This window comes from Cheilinus undulatus, linkage group 6 (assembly GCF_018320785.1).
Source record: "Cheilinus undulatus linkage group 6, ASM1832078v1, whole genome shotgun sequence".
NCBI classification, from domain to species: Eukaryota; Metazoa; Chordata; class Actinopteri; order Labriformes; family Labridae; genus Cheilinus; species Cheilinus undulatus.
The window spans coordinates 47,440,174-47,466,415 of NC_054870.1; the positions used below are offsets into that span (position 1 = coordinate 47,440,174).

General features: G+C 39.5%; 1 protein-coding gene across 2 annotated transcripts; it reads left to right on the forward strand.

Moving 5' to 3' along the window:
* The first annotated feature begins 675 nt into the window (after nucleotides 1-675).
* On the forward strand, nucleotides 676-26,211 carry gclc (glutamate-cysteine ligase, catalytic subunit). 2 transcript variants are annotated; one of them, XM_041789493.1, is made up of 16 exons: nucleotides 676-877; nucleotides 4,801-4,913; nucleotides 9,149-9,331; nucleotides 11,104-11,217; nucleotides 11,485-11,543; nucleotides 11,992-12,128; nucleotides 12,296-12,370; nucleotides 14,752-14,868; nucleotides 15,305-15,443; nucleotides 15,560-15,672; nucleotides 15,785-15,877; nucleotides 22,371-22,475; nucleotides 22,572-22,653; nucleotides 22,749-22,858; nucleotides 25,266-25,386; nucleotides 25,480-26,211. In XM_041789493.1, exons 2-16 carry the CDS (start codon nucleotides 4,810-4,812, stop codon nucleotides 25,659-25,661), a joined length of 1,734 nt encoding a protein of 577 aa, XP_041645427.1. In that variant the 5' UTR covers nucleotides 676-877; nucleotides 4,801-4,809; the 3' UTR covers nucleotides 25,662-26,211. The 2 variants fall into 2 exon arrangements, with proteins under 2 accessions (XP_041645427.1, XP_041645426.1); XM_041789492.1 differs by having other exon boundaries at nucleotides 677-1,473.
* Nucleotides 26,212-26,242: the final 31 nt, after the last annotated feature.

Consider the following 26,242-nt stretch of genomic DNA (forward strand, 5'->3'; position numbering starts at 1 on the left):
AACAAGAAGTGGCAAAATGGGCTGAAAAAGTTGGAATATAGTTAAAAAGTCACATAAATAAATAATTTCAACATCAGAACCAAATAATATTTTGACACACTTTTCAGTTCAGAATGAGGTAACTGTTAATCAGGATGCCAGCAACAATGCTACTGATCCAACACATATGTTGATAACATCAATAATCACGACTCAGAGGGGTCTTTTTTTGGGGGGGGGTTGTTCAGATCCCCAGCCAATTCTGTGGGCAGACCTGGCCCTGTCTGAGTCTGACTGAGAACCAAACCAGAAAACTTTTTCTTGTTAGGCAACAGCACTGACCACTGAACTACCATGCAGCCTGTATTTATATATTTCCAGCATGTCAGTCCCTCAGTATTTAAAAGAGAAGCCTAATTTATCCTCTAACGTTAATCGAGTTTAAAAACAATAGTTAGATTTGAAATTTGAGAAGTTAAATGCTTAACCTTAGCTCTAAAAATTATTGTTCATCCACTCTACACACTGTTTGCCCTCTTTGCCTTTTTACTAAAGGAGGAACGCCTTTGCTGTGATGACTTTGCTATTTTGATTGCACTTAATCTGTTTCTTTTATCTCTCTGCTATGTTTTTTATCTTTTCTGAACTGTTCCAGTAAACCTGAAAGACTTGTTATAATGACTTTGCTGTTTACGACGGCACTGAACGTCGCATAACTACCCGATGTGATTGACAGCCAGTGGGAGGATCCTATGAAGCGAAGAATGCTGAGTCATGGAGACGTCACCCCGTTCTCCGCTCCGCCTGACGGCATCACGTGTGTGAAACCGGGAGGGCGTTCATATGTTCAACACATAGCCGACTCTGAGGCAGACTGGCTTGGCAACAACGACATACAGTACGTACCGGTTCACGTCGCTGTCATTCCATCACAGAGCTCCACAGCCTCAGGGTGTAGCCGTCAACGGAGCAGAGGCTAACGGGAACCGGTGGGCTCTTCGGGTTTTTCCGGAGCAGCAGCGGTAGCAGCCTCTGGTGTGCTTTACTGAGCTAACCAGACATTAGCAAGTGATGAGCAGGGGCCTTCCTCATGTGGATGCCCAGCTAAGGTTACCGACAGGTCACTCTGCTTAGCAACACCACGAGACTTAACATCAGCGTGTGAAACCCTCTGATAGCCCCGGTGGGATCCAGACTCCTCCGTTAGGTAGACTTCATGCTAGCTCTGCACGAGTTGGACAAACTAGCTAGCTAGCTAACGCTCTGCGTGCAAGTTTTATATAAAGCATCCAGCAAGAGAGACACCAGCCAGCCGTCGGTTTACATCTCTAGCCTGTGAGTGCGATGGGTTTACTGTCACAGGGGTCTCCACTGAACTGGGAAGAAACCAGGAAGTATGCTGACCACATCAGAAAGCACGGGATCATTCAGTTTCTTAACATCTACAACAAGGTGAAGGAACGGCAGAAAGATGTGCTCAAATGGGGGGACGAGGTAAGAAATCTTTAGTTTTTAAAAGCAAAGATGTGAAAAGAGCTGTGCTGCTGCAGTTAACCAGTCCGACATGGTAGCTGTGAATGATGCAATAATGGCCTTTTATTGGATATGGTCAGATTAACTCATAGATAAGCTTAAATAGAAGATATGCTGTTGCAGCACCAGCAGGGTTTAGAGTTGTCACCATACTAGATTTTAAACTTCAGTACTGCACTAATAAAATAGTCACACCTGTTTTGAACAGACTAGAAATTGAAGACCTGTCTGTGCAATATTCGGAATTAAAAGCATTAAAAACTGCAATCAAACTCCTGCACACTGTCTCAGTTGTTTGCAATGTTTTGGTACTGAAATGTTGACAGTGTGCAGGAGTTTGCTGGCCTTGTTGATGGAGTCATTACTCTCATTTGAGCCTGTCAGATGTAATAGATGTTAAAGTTTCAGTACATTTAAGTCATCATGTGGTATTAAAAAGTATGAAAATGACAGCCTTATAAATGGGGAAATGTAAAGACAAAATTTAGAGGGTATTTTGTTTCTACACAAGCAGGTTATGCTGCTGTTAGAGTTATCATGCTACCACAATTTGAAACTTCCATGTCGTACTAGTAGTCTTGTTTCCAATTACCAAAAATACAAGCAACCTCCCTCTCAAAACTTCATGAATAAGTTGGCTAAAGTTTGGTTGGCAGCTGCAGGAGTTTGCCTGCATTTTTTAAACGACTCAGTCCTTTGCTGTACACATGTCTAATGAAATAAAGTTAGGTTTTTTTAAAGCTACATCATCAGCATAAAGGCGACTGAATTGTTTCAAAACATGTAGTATGGAAAAGTATTTAACATTTCGAAAATAAGGGATGCATAATATTAGCAGTATGATGTTGGTATTGGCAGATAATAGCTACAAAAAAATATTTATTGATAGTGGCAGAAATGTTCGTATCTGCAGATATTTGCAACTGCTATTTTTGCTGTGAAAATCTGCATGTAATAGTTGTAAATATTGGCCCTATGAACATATAAGTAAATGGAGTTTTAGGCTGGACTAACAGACCTATGTAAGCTGAAGTCTCTTTCTTTATTCATCATCATTCCTGATACTTTGTAGTGTGTTTAAAGGACCAAAATGTGTTAATCTGTTCATCCTCAAACTTTAAATTGTGTGTTTTGAGGTCTGAAGGTCGTGGCCTGAGCTACATTATAACATCTGTATTGATATTGTTATAATCTTATATTATTTTTGTCAACATTTGCATATTGGATATCGGCAAAAACCCAATATTGTGCAACCCTATTGGAAATTGTATTAGATATTGACCAAACTTTAAAGTTATGTCACTAAACTGCAGGTTAAACAGACATCAGTGTTGTCACAATATCAGAATAGATTTTTTTTTTTTTTTTTTTTTTGGCAGTTTTTGTCAAACCTGAATGATGGAAAGACCTGTTTTGATACCATGGCAAAAAAGATTGGGTCTTGGCCTCCAAATATTGGGTCTTTTTTATTTAAAAGTCTGAGCAGACTCCTGCAAACAGTCTAAAACAAATGGTAACAGTTCATGTAAGCACCTTTCTTATGATGTAGATGTAGTTGTAAGGGTGGCTGGAAAGTTTTAAAACATATGGTATCAAAAATAATACCAAAAATAATATCAAAAATACACTTTAGATCCATCAATCTTTATAGTGTTTGAAAAAAAATATTGAGTTGACATGTAAGAATGCAAAATATAAGAAAATATAGTTTATTACTGCTTCTCGTGAAAAATATATCTCAAATGTCTAACAAATGCCTATGCTGTTCTACTGAAACACAAGCCTGTTGGATGAACCTTAAATCATAAAGCTTGTCATAGAGTATGTTAAAATATGAAGGCTTGGCTGCTAGAAGTCATCCAACATTCATTTCATTCTGCATATGCATGATTCTTTTATTTATTTACTCACGGCTCTGTAGGAAACATTGCTTACATACATTAAATCCTAAAATGTTCATCAACCACTTAAATGTTAATTTTGAACACTACCATTAATCTTCCAGAAGTGTAAGGTCAAATGTGTTTAAACGATACAGTCTGTTTTTTGAACTGAAGCTTTAAAACTGCAAATCTTCATTCATACTTTTTATTAAAAGCTCTTGAACAGTTTCTAAAGAGCACAAATGTGTTGAACGTCTGCAACAGATTAATACAATTCAGATTGCATGCAGGAGGTCTCTGGAGTTTTTTTTTTTTGTGATTGAAAATAGGGCTGGGCAATTAATCGAAAACTTGATTAAATTGCAATTGGGCCTGCTGCAATTTTCAAATAGCAAAAGGTGCAATATTTCTTTGACCTGAAATTGTGTCAAAATACTATATTATTATTTATTTATTTATTTATTTATTTTTTGCAGCAGCGAGGTGTTATGCATGACATATCATGCCATTAGGTGCCATTTTTTTAAATAGTCTACAAAAAATCCTACCTTCTTTTTTTGTATTTTTTTCTTATTAAATGTGAGAATGACAAAAACCCTTCAGTGCAACAGTTCATATCCATTTTGCAATACGAGTCAAAATCATCAGAATTAGACACTTTAAAAGAACTGTTCAGCCCTTGTTTAGGAATAAAACAAAGTTAGGGAATAGTCGTATGTCAAATCGCAATTGCAATATTGGGGAAAGAGATCGCAATAAGATTATTTTCCGAAATTTTCATATCAGTGATATGCTTATTAATCTATTTGAGATGTTAAGTCTAATGTGGAATTGTGACGTTTATTTCTATGTCATCTTTTCTTTTACATGTTGGCATTATGCAGTTGGCATTAAAGTGCCTGTGTAACATTTGGCATGTTGCCCATGTAGGTTTGACCCAGAACTCCTTTTGCTTTTGCAAAGATATTCTTTCTGGTCCACATTGCCGAGCCCTATTATACAACATGTAAAGTTATGCAAGTCTGATTTTTGCCTGTTGAGACTTAAACCTTTTGTTCAGAATATAACTCACTATTTGCAATTCATTTTTGCCGCCCACCAGGCTACAAAACTTCCGTGTGCTTCAGTGTTTTCGTTTCCAACAATGTGGAATGCTGTTGTTATAGATTAATCCCTCGTTCAGACAGGGGATTACAGGGTTGCAGAGTCAAAGTCAAGGAAACATAGCTGATGAATTGGAGTTGATGTGACGGCTTCCCTGTGGGATCTTGAAAATGTACACTTTGTTCTGTAGTCTAACATGGGTTTAAAACCAGCTTTAGTCCTGTAAGGGTGCGCTGAAAGAATACATCAGTGTCAGTGTATTGATCATGTGCCCTGTTTGTTTTTAATCATTTACTTTAAGGTCGAGTACATGTTGGTGGAGTTGGATGACAAAGACGAGAAAGTTCGAATCGTCCTGAATGGTGGAGATGTGTTGGAGACTCTCCAAGAGCAGGGCGAAAAGATAAACCCCAAGTAAGTACGCTTTCTGCAGAAGAACATCAGCAACAGCTGGTTATGTTACAAACATGCAGCCATCTTTGTTTGAAAGAAGCTTTAACTTTATTTCCAAACACATTCTCAAACTCGTATTGTTGAACTTTCCCACAGAACGCTTCTTTAACTGAAGGAGGATTAACCAATGCCATGCCTCAAGCCCCAACAGTTTTGGCAGTGCTTTTATAAGTTCTTGGCTTGTTATGGATAAAAGTGAGCTATTGAGTGACTGGTTCAGTTAAATCTAGTTTAACAAAATCATAGACCATTCATGCGTTGTTAAAGAGGCAAGACCCAACTCAACTAGTATGAAGCACTCTTATGGTCAACACCTCCTCTCAGGTAATGATAATGCTGTTTAATTGGCATCTCTGTCATAGAAGAATTCAACATGAACTTTCAGGTTCACCCGTGTGATCTGTGATTTACTAGATCTATTGTGGCAGCTCAATAGAGACTTGTTTTTTGTAAAGAAGACGTTTCCCAGTTGGTGCATGGTGCTGATATTTCTGCACCTGATCTATTATCTGAGTATCTTTCTGCATTTTATATTGATGGGTAAGTCCTACCCAAGGGGAGACAAATCACTACAGCAGGAATCCACCATACATCAGCAAGAACACTACACTACCATGAACTTACTCTGAGCTAGAAAATATAAACAGGGCCCTACAAAATGCAATGTATTTGTGTATTAAGAGTGGCTTTAGCTTTAACTGCACTGCACTGCAACTGTATTGTATCTAAAATCTGCAGACAATCAAAACAGTAACAAAAGATGACATTGAAGGTTGTGGGGAATCGTGGGAGTGACTCCCCGCTACGCCACCCCCCTTAACCTGGTGAAACACCTTCACATACGTTCCTTGTTCCAATGGATAAACAGTGTTAAACTACAGTATGAGTCCCTGCACTGTGCTATCACCGTATAACATTGTAAAGCTATCCTGAGGCCAGATAATGTTTACCTGTATTGGCTATCAGTGTCAACACATACAGAAGCCCCAGTGTGCCAGTTTAAGTGGTATCGGATGAAATGGTGTCCTGCTAGGTGATCTGAGGGCATGGACTATTGTTTGCCTACCAAGGAACATTAAACATGCAAATACACTGCCTGCTTCCGTATTATAAAAATGTAAAAGTCTACAGAGACATCAATATCACGGGGTAAGTAAGGATGCTACCATGTGCTCTTGTTGTGTAGTGAACTCTGGGTAAAAGCCAGGTGCTCTTAAAGACTGAAGTATGAAGAAGGGCTGTCTGTAGACAGGTTTTGACCTCCCTAGGGTTTCCAACAAGCCCTGACAAAGACCCTGTGAAGGTCGAAACCAGCTGGCGTTTTCTTTTCTTTTTAATTTCTAATGCAAAAGTCTACATATCATCATTTCTTTGGACTTTTGATAACTTGGTACAGGCTAAACATCATCCCCATGAAAGGACAAGTCCTGTTACAACTATAACAATTATGGATATCTCTGGCTTCAAACTGATGGAAATATTTGTGGTAAACTAAAAAAATACTTAACTAAGGTTTAGTTATTCTTTTATAATTCAGACATTTCAAGGTAAAACATTTACATATTGTGTCTTCAGATCAAGAAAAAAAGTTCTGTAATCTTGTGAATTCATGTAATACTTGTTGTTTTTGTCTGATGTTATTTTTTTATGCAAGTATACACAAGATACTTTGCCCTACTAAAGGGATAAGCGCTCAGTGTAGAGAACCCTAACCCCAGTTAAGCCCTTAACATCAGCCCCCGCAATTCAACCATGCAGACCAACGGGCAGCAAGAAGCTGGCACTCACTCAGGGTTGTCAAGTGGGAACCCTGCTTTGCTGGTGTTTTGTCACCTTAGTTCTGCAACCCCTCCAAAGACCTGGGATCTCCAGCGTGCTACCTCTCTATACCCACCATGCCTTCACAGGGACATTCTTTGTCTTACCTACATAACCTCACGGCCTAGACAGCATTGCCACCTTCAGCAGACCCAGGCTCCAAGGAAAAGTGTTCGAGGTTAAAATAATGTTCCTTTGCAAGGTAGCCCCTCAAAGGTTACCAGGAGCTTTTTTCAGAAGCAGATGAAAGTATCAGAATGTTTTCAGAACATCACAGATGTGTTTGAAATGATTATACTCCGATAATGTTACGGCCAGCCCAACTTCATGCATGGTTAAACCTGTTCATGTGCAACAGGTGACTCGTTGACATAATTTAACCTCACAGGATTGATATTTTTATACTAGACAAGGTGTTGCATTGTAAAAAAAAAAGGTCCTTTAATTGTTTTGAGTACAGATTTTGCAGCAGCAGCAAAAACATGTGATTTCTGGTAGATGTGCTAGTAAAATCAACTACAGTACATTAATGTGTGAGTAACACCCAAGTTAATATCGGAATCAGTGCAAACAGCAGAAAGGTAAAAACATGTCTACACTGGCTCTAATTTAAAGATAGATGTGTAAACTGCAGGTATAGAGTACAGCAGAGATGGGCTGTGCTGCCCTGCAGTCACACGTGCCATCTCATCATGTTTCCCATACACTGAATTTGCCTACAAGCTTATATTCTGCTTTGAATGTCAAATACATCATCCATGAAACACTGGTTTGACATCAGATGATTGATAAACATGCTGTGTGCTTTCGCTTGCATGCACAAAAACTTCCAGTTAGACAAGTTTTTAATTTTACTCCTTTTTTCCACAAATTGGTGACATTTACATACAAGTATCTGCTCTACCATAAATACCCTCTGATTTTTCTACAGAGCACGTCCATATCAGTCCTACGTGTGTAATGATAAACCCTGAGCAGCTCTGTGTGTCTCTGCTGTCTTTACACACCTGGATTTCACCCGTGACAGGTCTGTCAGGCTCTGTAAGCTCAGATGGTATCAGTTGGTCCTCAGCAAATTGTTAGGATCTCTGTATATTTTTATAAGAGCTCAAAGTTATCCGACCTGACCGGTTTTCCTGTTCCAACGAATGAGAAGTCATCCCCCTATCAAAGCACTGCCTCACAGTAGAGATTTAATCATTGCAATGAGCCGTGTTCTTCCTACTGTGCTGAAAACAACCGTTTGTGACTTAGGTACTGAGGTACGTACGAAACAGAATTTGTGTGTACCATTACACCCCTTTAGTAAAGTGGTAGTTTTATCAAAATAGGACCACATTTTTTTATTAAAAGGAGAGCAGAGAACCACTTTACCACTTTTTGACAGCTTTATATGATTTCGCCCTTCTGCTAACCTGCTTTGGCTTAAATTTTGGCAAAGGTTACTGGTGGGCTTTAGTTTATTGCAAGTCTGTAGCAATTACTGCCGCAGGTGAAGCTTTAGGGACCGTTTATAAAAAAATCAGATCTGGACAGCATTTCGTTATTGAAAGAGCAGCAAGGAACCACACTGAAAGCTTGGAGAAAATGTTTATGCACTTCTCCCTGCTGGCCTCAGCATGAGTTTTGTCAACCAACAAGCTCCATCATTTGTAAATTTAGCAGCACCTGCCTGTTGAGCTCACATTACTAACCAGAGCTGCACATGCCCTCTACCTCATTTTGTCTTGTTGCTCTGATTGGCCCATGGGGAATGTGACAGACAAAGTTCATCCATCATTTTCTGAGAATTTTTTTTTTTTTCCCAAACGCCCGTTTGTGAAGTCTCCCAGATGAATGTGAAATATATTCAAGCCTTGTATATATGAACCAGTCTAGCTGGCATGTCAAGTTAAATATCGGCTGATGCAGATAAATTGCAGTGACAAAGTGCTTTAAATCTCTGTAGTGGGAGGATGTTTTGCCTCAGGATCTCTGTCAGCAATAACATTCAGAGCTCATCCTGAGAATGCCTGAACTGTTGTAACATTTCTCTAAAAAGAGGAATTCTCTGCAGGCTCTGTGAATCTGTTTGAACAAGCTCAAGAGTGTTATGCTTGCTCTTCGTCCATGACGTCGGCCTGCATCTGTGGAGCCGACTTCACCCAGGGGAAATACCAGAGGCAGTGGGAATAGTAGAGCTGATGCATTCCTCGTTACTGCCCCTCTGTCACACACGGCAACAAGCGCACTCTGTGGCACAAATACATCACACTGGTTCCACAGATGTTTGAGCCAGAGTCATTTTTGTCATGGTCATTGTGATAGAAAGAAGGGTGTCTTCACCATGCTGCCCTATAAAAACAGAATGTTTGACAATACTTGTAATGTTCCTGCAGTCACCCCACACTGTGGAGACCAGAGTATGGCAGCTACATGATCGAGGGGACTCCAGGACAGCCGTACGGAGGGACCATGTCAGAGTTTAACACGGTGGAGGGAAACATGGGGAAGAGACGACGAGAGGCCTCATCAGTCCTGAACCAGAATGAAACACTCTGCACCATCACCTCATTCCCAAGGTACTTTATTTATCATATGTACTCCTTGATAATTGTGAGATGAGACTGAAGAAGATCATAAGAAAGGTTCATTTTACCCGTCGTCCTTTTATGTTGTACTTCAGAGCAGATGGGTGGGACATACAGCCTTACCCAGCAAGGGAGTGCGCTCTTGCCTGATAGGGCTTCTTACCCTGCCTCTGTCTTTCCAGTTTTCTTTCTCACAGTGTTTTCTTTATTCAGTCCTCATTTTTCTCAAGAAAATGGGTGGCAGTAGGAGGTTGGGTAGTTTTTTGTGTTGGTGGCCAGTGAGAGCTAGCATCGAAGTTTAGCTTTGAGATCATGCCAGATAAAACTTAAGTTATTTGCTCTACTGTCGTAGAGTCTTAAATACCCCATACCTCTTCATGGCCAAGCACACCACCAATGTAGAGGGCCACTTCTCTAGCCAAAGGCAGGCCATGCTGGATTGTTTACAACAGAGACGCTCAGACAAGTCTGCCAGCAACAGTGTTTGCTGGATGGGTGGCTACAGATTGCAGGCCGATCAATATTGAGGAGGACGACTGCACTTACAAACTTTCTTTGAGAGCCATTATTGTAAATAAAATACTAAAAGGCTCTCTCGTCTTCATATATGCTCTTACAGGAGACTTTTGAGCCGTCTTGGTGTAAAGGGCTGTTTCTGTGGGCCTTTATTTCCCCCATGTGAGGTTGAATTTCTCTGCTTTTATTGTGAAGGGATCAGGGAATGATCTTTAAGTGATTTAAAACTTAACTGACCATGTTCTTGGGGTACATGTGTGATGCATGAGATTTATTGTTATGTGTTAAGCTGCTGAGAACAACAGAGGAGTTCACTTCCTAACTAACTTGAGTTAACCATGTTATGCTCTCTCAGCATATGTTTGAGTATTTGACATCTTTGAGCTTAATCCAGAGAACTTTCAGACATTATCTGTTGTTGTTGTATAAAGAAATCATTTTTGTCCACTCATGATGTTAAGGGTTTTTAAATCTTGAGAAATATTCCTATATGGTACATTTAGAACAGATTACAATGCCACAAGTTAACTATGAGAGTTTTAAGATTAATCGCCATCCAATTGAGAATTTGTGGCTGGACTTGAAAAGGGCTGTTTACACAAGAGCCATGTGCAACCTGGCAGAGCTTGAGCAGTTCAGCAAAGAAGAATGGAGTAAAATTGCAGTGTGCAGATGTGCAAGCCTGTTCTTGGACTATCCACACAGACTCAGTGCTGCAATTGCAGCTAAAGGTGCATCCACTTAATACTAGCTTGAATAGTAGAATTAATCTGTCTTCTTCTGATATTAGAGAGTTTTTTGTGTGTGTGTCAAATAGCCAAATTATACTGACCATGATTGATTTATAAAATCACTAAAAGGGTAAAACATCCAAAGCGGTGAAGACTTTTATAGGCACTGTACAACCCTAATAAATAAATCATTAAACCCCATTGAAATTTAAAGTTTTATCATGACAAAATGTCAAAAAAAGTTCAAGGCAGGGCTTTCCACAGACATATGGAGCAGATAGTCAAAAAGGAGCCAGATAGGGGGTCCGGAGGCACTCCCTTCCTCAGGGGACTGTAACTACCACAACATTTAATGAAGTTTACATTTTCTGTAACTATACACTTTTCTAACAAAACATTGTATTGAGAAGGTCACTAGTAGATTAAAGTTTAACAACAGTAGTTTCTTTATGCATTCATATGTTTTCCTTTTTTTTTTTTTTTTTTTTTTTTTTTTTTTTTAATCCTTTTCTGTAGGTTAGGTTGCCCAGGTTTCACCAAACCGGAGCACCGACCGACTCCTGTTGAAAAGGGAGTGTCAAAGTCGCTGTTTTTCCCTGATGAAGCCATCAACAGACACCCGAGATTCAGGTAGACTTCACAGTTATGCATGCCTTGTCAGTCCATTAACGTGGTTTTAAATAAGAAAATCATATCTGTTTACTTTAGAAGCAGGAGTATTGACTCTTTAGTTATGATGGCTTGATTGTCAAATAAAACTATGACTTTAGAGGCTGTTTTTGTGTCAGTTTTATCCAGTATCAGGTGCCAGTAAACACTCATGTTTGCATACAGAATCCTGTTATGAATATGGATAATGAAGCGTGTGTTGTTTTGTGTGTGGATTTACTTTTCCAGCACCCTCACAAGAAACATAAGACACAGAAGAGGAGAGAAAGTTGTGATTAATGTGCCAAGTAAGTCTGATTGCTGCAATTATTCTTTAAAGATACCTCATTACTTAAATTCTGACTGGACATTTGAGTGAAGTGAGGCTTGTTGCACCAGAGAGACTTGGAACACCGTCCAACATAAATACACATCTTATCCTGCCCATAAGCATTTAAATAAACAACAAATTCACTCAAGCAAAGTATACAGCTTAGGTTTGTTTTAAAAGCAGATTAGCTTGACTGCTTACATCAATTCAAATGTAAACAAACCTGCAATTCACATGATAATGACATAGAGGCTTAAGATTACACGGCCTAACACAAGACATTTACCCATGGTTAACTGACAAAACTGCTGAAAATGTGTCAAAAAGCATTAACATTATATTTTAACTCCAAAGAGGCGATTTCAGTTAGAGTGTGAAGCATAAGGATGAGAGGGTAATTCTGACATTTTCCATTTCTGTTTCAGTCTTCAAAGATAAGTGCACCCCATCCCCGTTTGTAGAGGAGTTTCCAGAGGACGACGGTGAAGCAGCAAGGGCCGCTCTGCCTGATCACATCTACATGGATGCCATGGGCTTTGGCATGGGCAACTGTTGTCTGCAGGTACTGCTGCACGTCTCTGAACATTTCTAACAGCCATCGTGCTTTCACACTGATGTAATAAAGATGGCATAACTTGGACTGTTTTGACACAGTTGTGATTGCTGCTTTTACAATCCAAATGAGTGATCTATAAATGCACTTCAGACTTTTTTATGATGCTTCTTCAGGTGACATTCCAGGCTTGTAGCATCGACGAGGCGAGGTACCTTTATGACCAACTGGCTACATTCTGCCCCATCGTGGTAAGTAGATCAATAAACAGTGTGCTTCTTGTCATATGATTGGATCATTTACTGAACCTCCTCCATAGCTCTTATTCAACAAATCATTTATTAACTTACTACCATATTTTAAAATGAATACGAGAAGACAGTAGGTCACAAACACAGCGAGTAAAATGAAGTTTATGTGTGTTTTCTGACACCAACATTTTATTTTTGGTATGATTAAAAATTCATCAATATGGATGCCTGTTTTCATACCACGGCAGCAAAACTAAAAGTTTTAATCACCCAATGAGGTAGTTTTTATTTTTTTTGTTTGTTTTTTCTAATAATTGCAAGCAAACATTTGCACACTGTTTAAATTGCACAAATGAATTACCACTGTTCTGAAACCTTGCCCGTGTTTTTGTCAGGGTTCACACAGGTGCTTGAAAACCTGGAAAATGCTTTAATTTTAGTATTTGGATTTTCAAAGTTTGGATGATGCTTGGGTTTTTTGCATTGAAGTGCTTGAAAGTGTAATTTTATACCTCACATGATAAAAGAAGCTATCTGACTGAACAGAACACTAAATAGGATGAAGTGTTTATATTGACAGCTGTTTAGTGTTGGTTCCAGTCTTAAGGATAAAGTGATCATTTGTTTTAGTCACACTGAAGTAATTTCTACCCTAGTTTAGTTTTAGTTGACTAAAACTAAAAAAATGTAGTCAAGTTGGAGTCAATAGCAAGTCATTACAGTTTAGTCAAAACTTGTAGTAAAAACTTTTATTCTCCTCTCATTATGAATCTGGTGCCAAATTATACTAGTATGTTTAATGTACCCTGCAAACCTAGGATTCCTGCTTTCCACAGCGGAGAGATCGAAGAGCTACAAATTTATCATGCCTTATACCGAGTCTCATTTAAGTCTCTTCAAAAATAGCTAAACTTACTTTTCATCAGTTTTAGTCAACAAAGATCTATTTTAAGCTAGTCTTAGTCTCATCTTGTGGAAAGAAAGGTAGTCAACAAACAATTTTAGTCATAACTTTAGTCAATGAAATTAACATTGATTGGATTGTCTTCCACATGTAAAAATTTGTGAAATGATTATTCAAATATTGTTTGGAAAAATCAAAGCTTCTTTTGGGAAGAATATCAAGCAGTAAACAAGTAAACTAAAGCTATCAGTCTTTATTATTTCAATAGATCATCACATTCAGATTGTCATACAAAATTGTTGAAAACAATATTATTTTTTCCTGTAATTTTTCAGCCAGTCTTTTAGTGCACATAATTTTGATCTTTTGTTGCATAATACCAATTTTCACACCAGGAAGTGAAAACATTTTTAAAATTGTTTATGTATTTGTAAAAATCCAGTACTTGCCAAAGCCATGAGGTGCTGGAATAGCTTGAAAATTCCCACTGAAAGTGCTTGAATTTGACCTTGGAAATGTGTATGAACCCTGATTTGTGCAATGTAAGCACTGCTTTTTTCAAGGTGTGTTCCTGTAATAGCGCCATAGCGCTAACATTCATATTGATTCTGCAAAGGTGTAGTATTTGTGTCACTCAGCTGTGCTTTATAGCATTGTGGGAGCATGAGAGACTCAGCAGGAGCTCCACTTATACATGCAGTTAGACATGTACAGACAGGGTTCTACACTCCCCACTGGCCCTGCTGATCATATCTGGCTGTGTGCCTGTTACTACCTCTAATGCCAGCACAGAGGGGGATCACTCTGCCCCCATTATGTTTCCATGACATTAGAATGTCATGTCAACGTCTCAAAGTTGTAAATATTGTGCCTTGAAGTGGCAGTCTGAATAAACGAAGTGTCCCTAGCCCTTCTTTTTTATAAGACATGAGTTTAACTATTGCATCGTTATGTTTTTGTTTGTTTTATTTATTATTATTTCATCGTGCCATACACCAAAAGAGGTGCCCAGCCCTCATGGGCTTACAAGACAATGAAATACAAAACAAATAAGAGCAGTCAAGCAAAGATGAGAGCAACTTATCACAGTACATATCAGACTGGAACAAATCAAGTATTAACAAAATGTTGCTCATTAGCAATTAGACTTTACACTTGTTATTAGACAGCAGCTTTAGTCAAATATAAAGTGTCCTCTTATGCTGTTGAAAAGCATTCAGCACAAATTGTGCAAGTTGAAACACTGTGAGTAAACAAAAATTTGAGTCTTTCTTCATCAGACATAGATTTATGAGATGCTAGGATAATGAAAAAAATATTTGGTTTAAAAATGTGAAATCAAGTGGTGTAATTTATTAAAAATTTCAGTAACCTTAATGTGAACATATTTAGTATCATAGTTGCGTGTTAAGTTGGTTTTGTTTCTTCTTCATGTGATTTGATGAGACTTAACAGAATTCTGTTCTGTTTTGTATAGATGGCACTGAGTGCAGCTTCGCCCTTCTACAGAGGCTTCGTGTCAGATATTGATTGTCGCTGGGGAGTTATTTCTGCCTCAGTGGATGATCGGACGCAGGAGGAACGTGGACTCAAGGTGAGCAGACTGACCTGAAAAACCAGATCCACGGGAGGAAAAAACACGTTTTAGTCAATAGAAGTGTTCACCTTTTGGGATGTAAAGTTGTAAAGTCTGACCCTTTGGCTTTTGTCGTTGTCTTTTTATCTAATCAGACATCAGAAACTCGTTTTCAATCTCTGAGACTTGTTAATATTCTCTGAGAAATGGATCTTGCATTTACATTTAATTATAATTCAGGTTAGTTGCTTCATTAAGCAGATGAAAAGCAGATGTTTCCTGAAACCAACTTGAACTTATTAAAATAGTAATCACGATGAAAACATCCATGAAGTAGAATCATGCTTTTTGATTTCACTTCTTTAAAACTTCTCAAAGCACAAAAACACTAATATATTGGAGTACATTTTTCTATTCTTACGTGGTTTGTTTAAAAAGGGATTTTTATTTGCAGCCTTTGAAAAACAACAAATACAGGATCTTCAAGTCGAGATATGATTCGATCGACAGCTACCTGTCCAGCTGTGGTGAGAAGTATAACGACATCGATCTGACAATAGACGAGGAGATCAACAAGCAGCTGCTTGATGCAGGTAAGGTCAATTAGAAAAACATGTAAAGAACTAAAGTAATTCTGTAATGCTGTCATCTGTAGATAAAGATAATGTATGTGCAGTGAAGAAATAAATTTTTAGCTCTCTGTCTGCAGGAATTGACAAGCTTCTGGCCCAGCACATAGCACACCTCTTTATCCGCGATCCGCTGTCAGTGTTTGAGGAGAAAATTCACCTGGATGATGAAAACGAGTCTGATCACTTTGAGGTAAGAAACCTGAGCTCCTACAGTGACTTCCACAAAGTCAGACATGTGAAAGCAGAAATTACAGCTCTGACTTCAGTGCATTAGTGACTCATCCAAAGGTTTCCTCTTGTAGAACCTACAGTCGACTAACTGGCAGACAATGAGGTTCAAACCTCCACCTCCAAACTCTGATATCGGCTGGAGAGTTGAGTTCCGACCCATGGAGGTAAGAACCAACAACACCGTTTCATCAGCATTTTAGACTTAAAAGTTGTTGTGTTAAAATGACATTGTCCATGAAATACAAACAATTACCACACTGAAACCTGTGGAAAACCTCCATGAAATATTTCACAATCCTGCACTAACTGTTCAGCCCTTTACTAAACCAAAATAGAAGTAGTTTCTTTTTGAAGGATGACAGAGAATTTTGAAGGCTTTCCGTCATGTTGACGGACTTGAATGCATGAGGATGAGCCTACATTTCAGCGCACACACAGAGACACATGCATAGACCTTTTCCATTTTGCACTCATGGACTATCAAAGAAATTATTTAATCTATTATAAAATCTTGTAGCCAGTGGGCTCTCTCACTGACCTCGACACCGTAGATCAGTGAAAGCGCATCGGTCTCCGTGCTGACAGCACACTGAGAGGCTACTGCAGGTGTCTCAGTGCATCACAGAGGGATATAGGTCAGTATGCAGAGTGTTCAGGCCTTTGCACAATGAGCCTTTGAAAATGATGGACAACAAAAAAGTCCAGCACAACCTCTGGTCCCATGTACCCGGGCAGTCCAGGTTTGAGTCCAGCCTGTGGCACCTTTCCCCCACTCTCTCTTCCCTGTTTCTAATCCTATTCACTGGCCTCGTCTGTCAAAAACGGCTTGTGTCCATAGCCGTCTTTTGGTACTGGCAGTGCTCTGAGTGATTGTTTGAGTGAGTGAGTGAGTGATTAGCGCACTGGGCGGAAAAAATACTCTCTGTATCAACTTGCAGACTTTTCTTTGTCACCACGCTTAAAGCGCTCTCGGTTGAAAACTGTCCAACTTTTGGAACAGTGCTTCGTTTATCAGTGTCACTTCCAGTAACTTACCAATCAAACCCAAGCAGGGGCGGGGCTTCTGACAATTGCAGGAAGAATCTTCCTTGAAATACAGAAATATGAAGCACATAGAGCTATTTTTAAAGACCGTTACAGATTTTACCGAGGAAAGTGGAATTCATTTTTTGTAACGTAGGAACCGTAAGTGTTGGGGAGATGCAGTCTGGAATTGAGCGCTGCCACTGCAAAAAATAGCCGGCTATGGACATGCAGCCTAAAGGCATGAAAAGCCCAAAAATATATCATTAAAAAAGAAATCTTGCAATCAGGCACTAGTTAAAATAATGAAAAACAAAAGTCCTAAATCAAGCCAATAGTTGCATAAAATCTTTGATTTTTAAAAATGAATTTACTGGTTAGGTTCAAACCTCCACCTCCAAACTCTGATATCGGCTGGAGAGTAGAGTTCCGACCCATTGAGGTAAGAACCAACAACACCGTTTCATCAGCATTTTAGACTTAAAAGTTGTTGATGTGTTAAAATGACATTGTCCATGAAATACAGACAATTACCACACTGAAACCTGTGGAAAACCTCCATGAAATATTTCACAATCCTGCACTAACTGTTCAGCCCTTTACTAAACCAAAATAGAAGTAGTTTCTTTTTGAAGGATGACAGAGAATTTTGAAGGCTTTCCGTCATGTTGACGGACTTGAATGCATGAGGATGAGCCTACATTTCAGCGCACACACAGAGACACATGCATAGACCTTTTCCATTTTGCACTCATGGACTATCAAAGAAATTATTTAATCTATTATAAAATCTTGTAGCCAGTGGGCTCTCTCACTGACCTCGACACCGTAGATCAGTGAAAGCGCATCGGTCTCCGTGCTGACAGCACACTGAGAGGCTACTGCAGGTGTCTCAGTGCGTCACAGAGGGATATAGGTCAGTATGCAGAGTGTTCAGGCCTTTGCACAATGAGCCTTTGAAAATGATGGACAGCAAAAAAGTCCAGCACAACCTCTGGTCCCATGTACCCGGGCAGTCCAGGTTTGAGTCCAGCCTGTGGCACCTTTCCCCCACTGTCTCTTCCCTGTTTCTAATCCTATTCACTGGCCTCGTCTGTCAAAAACGGCCTGTGTCCATAGCCGTCTTTTGGTGCTGGCAGTGCTCTGAGTGATTGTTTGATTGAGTGAGTGAGTGATTAGCGCACTGGGCGGAAAAAATACTCTTTGTATCAACTTGCAGACTTTTCTTTGTCACCACGCTTGAAGCGCTTTCGGTTGAAAACTGTCCAACTTTTGGAACAGTGCTTCGTTTATCAGTGTCACTTCCAGTAACTTACCAATCAAACCCAAGCAGGGGCGGGGCTTCTGACAGTTGCAGGAAGAAACTTCCTTGAAATACGGAAATATGATGCACATAGAGCTATTTTTAAAGACCCTTACAGATTTTACCGAGGAAAGTGGAATTCATTTTTTGTAACGTAGGAACCGTAAGTGTTGGGGAGATGCAGTCTGGAATTGAGCGCTGCCACTGCAAAAAATAGCCGGCTATGGACATGCAGCCTAAAGGCATAAAAAGCCCAAAAATATATCATTAAAAAAGAAATCTTGCAATCAGGCACTAGTTAAAATAATGAAAAACAAAAGTCCTAAATCAAGCCAATAGTTGCATAAAATCTTTGATTTTTAAAAATGAATTTACTGGTTAGGTTCAAACCTCCACCTCCAAACTCTGATATCGGCTGGAGAGTTGAGTTCCGACCCATGGAGGTAAGAACCAACAACACCGTTTCATCAGCATTTTAGACTTAAAAGTTGTTGATGTGTTAAAATGACATTGTCCATGAAATACAGACAATTACCACACTGAAACCTGTGGAAAACCTCCATGAAATATTTCACAATCCTGCACTAACTGTTCGGCCTTTTACTAAACCAAAATAGAAGTAGTTTCTTTTTGAAGGATGACAGAGAATTTTGAAGGCTTTCCGTCATGTTGACGGACTTGAATGCATGAGGATGAGCCTACATTTCAGCGCACACACAGAGACACATGCATAGACCTTTTCCATTTTGCACTCATGGACTATCAAAGAAATTATTTAATCTATTATAAAATCTTGTAGCCAGTGGGCTCTCTCACTGACCTCGACACCGTAGATCAGTGAAAGCGCATCGGTCTCCGTGCTGACAGCACACTGAGAGGCTACTGCAGGTGTCTCAGTGCATCACAGAGGGATATAGGTCAGTATGCAGAGTGTTCAGGCCTTTGCACAATGAGCCTTTGAAAATGATGGACAACAAAAAAGTCCAGCACAACCTCTGGTCCCATGTACCCGGGCAGTCCAGGTTTGAGTCCAGCCTGTGGCACCTTTCCCCCACTCTCTCTTCCCTGTTTCTAATCCTATTCACTGGCCTCGTCTGTCAAAAACGGCCTGTGTCCATAGCCGTCTTTTGGTACTGGCAGTGCTCTGAGTGATTGTTTGATTGAGTGAGTGAGTGATTAGCGCACTGGGCGGAAAAAATACTATCTGTATCAACTTGCAGACTTTTCTTTGTCACCACGCTTAAAGCGCTCTCGGTTGAAAACTGTCCAACTTTTGGAACAGTGCTTCGTTTATCAGTGTCACTTCCAGTAACTAACCAATCAAACCCAAGCAGGGGCGGGGCTTCTGACAATTGCAGGAAGAAACTTCCTTGAAATACAGAAATATGAAGCACATAGAGCTATTTTTAAAGACCCTTACAGATTTTACCGAGGAAAGTGGAATTCATTTTTTGTAACGTAGGAACCGTAAGTGTTGGGGAGATGCAGTCTGGAATTGAGCGCTGCCACTGCAAAAAATAGCCGGCTATGGACATGCAGCCTAAAGGCATAAAAAGCCCAAAAATATATCATTAAAAAAGAAATCTTGCAATCAGGCACTAGTTAAAATAATGAAAAACAAAAGTCCTAAATCAAGCCAATAGTTGCATAAAATCTTTGATTTTTAAAAATGAATTTACTGGTTAGGTTCAAACCTCCACCTTCAAACTCTGATATCGGCTGGAGAGTTGAGTTCCGACCCATGGAGGTAAGAACCAACAACACCGTTTCATCAGCATTTTAGACTTAAAAGTTGTTGATGTGTTAAAATGACATTGTCCATGAAATACAGACAATTACCACACTGAAACCTGTGGAAAACCTCCATGAAATATTTCACAATCCTGCACTAACTGTTCAGCCCTTTACTAAACCAAAATAGAAGTAGTTTCTTTTTGAAGGAAGACAGAGAATTTGGAAGGCTTTCCGTCATGTTGACGGACTTGAATGCATGAGGATGAGCCTACATTTCAGCGCACACACAGAGACACATGCATAGACCTTTTCCATTTTGCACTCATGGACTATCAAAGAAATTATTTAATCTATTATAAAATCTTGTAGCCAGTGGGCTCTCTCACTGACCTCGACACCGTAGATCAGTGAAAGCGCATCGGTCTCCGTGCTGACAGCACACTGAGAGGCTACTGCAGGTGTCTCAGTGCATCACAGAGGGATATAGGTCAGTATGCAGAGTGTTCAGGCCTTTGCACAATGAGCCTTTGAAAATGATGGACAACAAAAAAGTCCAGCACAACCTCTGGTCCCATGTACCCGGGCAGTCCAGGTTTGAGTCCAGCCTGTGGCACCTTTCCCCCACTCTCTCTTCCCTGTTTCTAATCCTATTCACTGGCCTCGTCTGTCAAAAACGGCCTGTGTCCATAGCCGTCTTTTGGTGCTGGCAGTGCTCTGAGTGATTGTTTGATTGAGTGAGTGAGTGATTAGCGCACTGGGCGGAAAAAATACTCTTTGTATCAACTTGCAGACTTTTCTTTGTCACCACGCTTGAAGCGCTCTCGGTTGAAAACTGTCCAACTTTTGGAACAGTGCTTCGTTTATCAGTGTCACTTCCAGTAACTTACCAATCAAACCCAAGCAGGGGCGGGGCTTCTGACAATTGCAGGAAGAAACTTCCTTGAAATACAGAAATATGAAGCACATAGAGCTATTTTTAAAGACCGTTACAGATTTTACCGAGGAAAGTGGAATTCATTTTTTGTAACGTAGGAACCGTAAGTGTTGGGGAGATGCAGTCTGGAATTGAGCGCTGCCACTGCAAAAAATAGCCGGCTATGGACATGCAGCCTAAAGGCATGAAAAGCCCAAAAATATATCATTAAAAAAGAAATCTTGCAATCAGGCACTAGTTAAAATAATGAAAAACAAAAGTCCTAAATCAAGCCAATAGTTGCATAAAATCTTTGATTTTTAAAAATGAATTTACTGGTTAGGTTCAAACCTCCACCTTCAAACTCTGATATCGGCTGGAGAGTTGAGTTCCGACCCATGGAGGTAAGAACCAACAACACCGTTTCATCAGCATTTTAGACTTAAAAGTTGTTGATGTGTTAAAATGACATTGTCCATGAAATACAGACAATTACCACACTGAAACCTGTGGAAAACCTCCATGAAATATTTCACAATCCTGCACTAACTGTTCAGCCCTTTACTAAACCAAAATAGAAGTAGTTTCTTTTTGAAGGATGACAGAGAATTTTGAAGGCTTTCCGTCATGTTGACGGACTTGAATGCATGAGGATGAGCCTACATTTCAGCGCACACACAGAGACACATGCATAGACCTTTTCCATTTTGCACTCATGGACTATCAAAGAAATTATTTAATCTATTATAAAATCTTGTAGCCAGTGGGCTCTCTCACTGACCTCGACACCGTAGATCAGTGAAAGCGCATCGGTCTCCGTGCTGACAGCACACTGAGAGGCTACTGCAGGTGTCTCAGTGCATCACAGAGGGATATAGGTCAGTATGCAGAGTGTTCAGGCCTTTGCACAATGAGCCTTTGAAAATGATGGACAACAAAAAAGTCCAGCACAACCTCTGGTCCCATGCACCCAGGCCGTCTTTGGTGCTGGCAGTGCTCTGAGTGATTGTTTGATTGAGTGAGTGAGTGATTAGCGCACTGGGCGGAGAAAATACTCTCTGTATCAACTTGCAGACTTTTCTTTGTCACCACGCTTAAAGCACTCTCGGTTGAAAACTGTCCAACTTTTGGAACAGTGCTGCGTTTATCAGTGTCACTTCCAGTAACTTACCAATCAAACCCAAGAAGGGGCGGGGTTTCTGACAATTGCAGGAAGAAACTTCCTTGAAATACGGAAATATGAAGCACATAGAGCTATTTTTAAAGACCGTTACAGATTTTACCGAGGAAAGTGGAATTCATTTTTTGTAACGTAGGAACCGTAAGTGTTGGGGAGATGCAGTCTGGAATTGAGCGCTGCCACTGCAAAAAATAGCCAGCTATGGACATGCAGCCTAAAGGCATAAAAAGCCCAAAAATATATCATTAAAAAAGAAATCTTGCAATCAGGCACTAGTTAAAATAATGAAAAACAAAAGTCCTAAATCAAGCCAATAGTTGCATAAAATCTTTGATTTTTAAAAATGAATTTACTGGTTAATATCAGTAATTATTGCCAATCCTTACTGTAGTGGTACAGATGTAAACTTTATTTTATTTTATTCTTTTCTGTATTCCTTGTAATGCACCAAACAAACTCCTTGTTATTTGATGATGTGTTAAGCTTTATTTTTGTATTTTTCAGGTGCAGCTGACTGACTTTGAAAACGCTGCTTACGTCGTCTTTGTTGTCCTGCTCACCAGAGTGATCTTATCCTATAAACTGGACTTTCTGATTCCTCTGTCAAAGGTACACAATGCAGAAAACTGCTTTAGAGGAATTAAGTTTTGCATTGAGCTCCTTATCAAGATATTCTTAGAAAAATCCTTCATCTTTCTCTTTCAGGTTGATGAGAACATGAAGGTGGCCCAGAAGAGAAATGCTGTCCAGGAGGGTATGTTTTACTTCAGGAAGGACATCTTTAAAGGTGGGTGAAACAACAAAAAGCATTTCAGGTCGGTCCCAGTGGTGAATGTCTGTGATTGGAGTAGCTCATGCTTTATCTTTATTGTCCGTCATCAGGCTGTAACCCAGGCCTTGATGGTGCCGCTTCTGCTCAGAATGGCATAGAGACAGATGGCACGAATGAGGAGTACACGCTGATGAGCATCGACACCATTATCAATGGAAAGGTGATTATTGTCTTCACTTTCGATCTTTAAACTTTGCTTTAAATCTAAATTAGTGTATGAAAATGTTAATGAGCCAGTTATGATACAAGTTAAATATGTGACTTTCATTAATGAGCCAGTTATGATACAAGTTAAATATGCAGCTCTGTCAGGTTGCACAGGGATCAGGTGTGGACAACCTTTTTGAAGTCCAGCCACAGTTCTCTCCTGGATTGAGGTCGGGGTTTTACCTCGGCCACTCCACAATATTCACAATATTCGTCCTCCAGGATTTTTCTGTATTTTGCCACATTCATTTTACCCTCTACCTGTACAAGCTGGCTGCTGAGAAGCATCCCTCCAGCATGATGCTACCACCACTGTGCTTCACAGTGTGGATGGTGTGTTTGTGGTGATGTACAGTGTTTGGTGTCTGCCCAACATAGCATCATGTCTGATGGCCAAAACCCCAATTTTGATGCATTTGGTGCCTTTCACCTTTTCTCTGAGTTGCTAAGAGTTCTTTTATCTTCATGGTGTAATGGTAGCCAGGAATACTGATAAACAAGAGACCGGTGTATTTATACTCCAATGACTTTAGAAACATTCACTGCACTCAAATGATCCCCATTTCACTAATTGTGAGACTACTAGCACTAATTGGCTGGACCTCTGTTGAATTATGTCAGTCACTTTAAAGGGCTGAATATTTATGCAGTCACTTATTTGACCTCACATGTTTCTATTTAACTGACATTACTTTGTAGAATTCTATTTTCACTTTGATAGTAAAGAGGTTTGTTTGTAATTCCCTTTTCCAGAAAGATAAATTATTTTGGCCATGATAAAATCTTTCACAGGTAAAACATCCAGGGGGATGAAAACTTTTTACAAGCCCTCTAACTCCCTTTAGGACATCCTTATTCAAAGTATATTTACACACACACACACACACACACACACACACACACACATATATATACATATATATATATATATATATGATTTTTGCTATATTAATTTTCAGGATGTCACATTATAAGAAACATTCTGCATTTGTATTTTAATGTTAAAATCTGTGGTGTAGTTACAGGAATGCAGAGTATGCCCACTTGTTTGTAGTCTCTGACTCTTCAGTGCCCTCCGATGCGCATCATTCAGCAGTACGCTGCATTTTCTTCCTAGGATGGAGAAGGAACGACTTTCATTATTAATCTACCCTTAATGGCCAGTAGTCTACTTATCTGGATCTTCTAATGTTACCTCCTATTCCACTTATTGAACACAGCTGTAGAAAACTGTAGGCAAAAGGAGCTTCTAAACAGAATTTGCTGGTAGTAGAATCCAAATTGAATCTGACACAATTAGAATAAGCCTACAAACTCTTGATGAAGGCTGAGCAGCAAAATGCATCTGAGCTTATTTTAAGGTCTTTAGAATCATGCTGTGACAGTAACAATGTTTCTGTTTAAAAAGAAAATGACTTGGAGTTCCTCTTATGATGTAATTTATGTGTTCTTCTGTTTTAAGAGCATCTCAAACCAGCAAACACTGTTCGACAGCTCCTATTTTTACACCTCCGGAGCCCTACTTCTGTTAACCTGGTTTCACTTTTTTTATTAACCACTTCCTGCCAATGGCCTTAAAATGAAATCTCTCTTTTTTTCTGACATCAAACTGGTTTTTGAACTTTCAAACACCAGTGAAGGGGGTTTCTACTTAGCAACCCTGGAGAAGTGCTGCCTTTCTGCAGCCCAGTAGTCTGCACAGTGGACTTGTGGGGGCCAGTATCACGGGCTTAACTGGGTTTAGGGATTTCTTTGCAGAGTGCTTATCCTCGTGTATGGCACAAGTATCTTGTGTTTACTTCAAATCAATTCCCTTTCCTGCCTTAAAAAAAATAAATGACTAAACCAAGTTTAGCTTTTTTAAAAAGTAAACTATTTTTATTTTTGGGTGAGAGTCTTAACTTGATTTTAAAAATTTCACTGTGATTTAAGGAGAGTATTTAGTTTAGGAATTGCAACTATACTCAGTGAAAATAAAAATTCTTTTTAAAAGCGTCCTGTCCAAGACGAGCAGCAGCACAGTTATAATTTCAGATGATGAGCAGCCATACATATGTACTAGTGATGTTCCAAGGTGATTAATTTCCCATTTGTTTAAATTATGTAAACCACCTTCACAATGCAACAGTAAAAACTCATCATACCGTAATGATGCAAAGTTTGTTTTCTTGGGGGATTGGACAGACCAGGGGCACATATTTTTGTTAGAAAAGCCTGAAAAGGAGTATTTTGCATAACAAGTGACCTTTAAAACAGCTTTGTTTATCAAAAAACAGTGTTTAAGTTTACGTTTGGACAAAAGAGAGGTCTATATCTGATATCTTGTGTCTAATGGTTACTGCTCTGTATTTTATGACCAGGAGGGGGTATTTCAGGGGCTCATCCCGATCCTGAACTGCTATCTGGAAAACATGGAGGTTGATGTGGACACCAGGTGCACCATTTTGAACTACTTAAAGCTCATCAAGAAACGTGCCTCAGGTAAGAACTCTAGTAGTGTTTGTTTTTTTTTAGTTTTCCCTCTGCAGCCTTGATTTTGAGCTTGACTCTCACTTTTCTGTGTATCCGTAACAGGTGAGCTGATGACCATGGCCAGGTGGATGAGGGAGTTTGTTGCAAAGCACCCGCAGTACAAACAGGACAGCGTCCTCACTGACAACATCAACTACGATCTCTTCAAGAAGTGCGACAAGATAGCAAAAGGCGAGGAGCAGTGCCCGGAGCTCATTGGAAACCCAGTCAACAGGTTCAAATGAGAAGCCCTGCAGAATGGCAGCATCAAATACAAACTCGCATGTGAAGAGAGACCAAATGTGTGGCTGAGAGCAGCAGTGGTCCAATTTAAGAGAATGCTAAACGACAGGTGTGTATGTAAGAATCACACCTGTATCTAATGTATGTGTATATACTGTACCAGATTTTTATGATTACAGAATTATTTTAATAGGCTGAAGACATGCAAAAGGTTATGTAATAGAAATCAGATGTGTATTTATTTTTCTCTGGAAATTAAGGCTGTGAGAGAATGTAAATGTAGCTAAGAGATGTACAGTAGTCTGCTTTTAATCGTGTCTTCTGTAAATACTGTACGTCTGCTCTTGAAAGTATTAACACCAAGGGGGTCGTTTTGTTTTTCCTGCAGCATATGACCTTTCTTTGCTTTGGTAGATGTTCTTTTCTGCATTTTATGAGAAATGTTTGCTTTGCTGACATTGTAGTGGGACCTTGAAGATAGTGTTGCATTCATATGAACCATTGTTTGCAATGTGATGCTGCTTAACAATAAATCTGTAAAACAGTAACAAACACCTAGCTTGCCTCATTGCATGATTTCCTT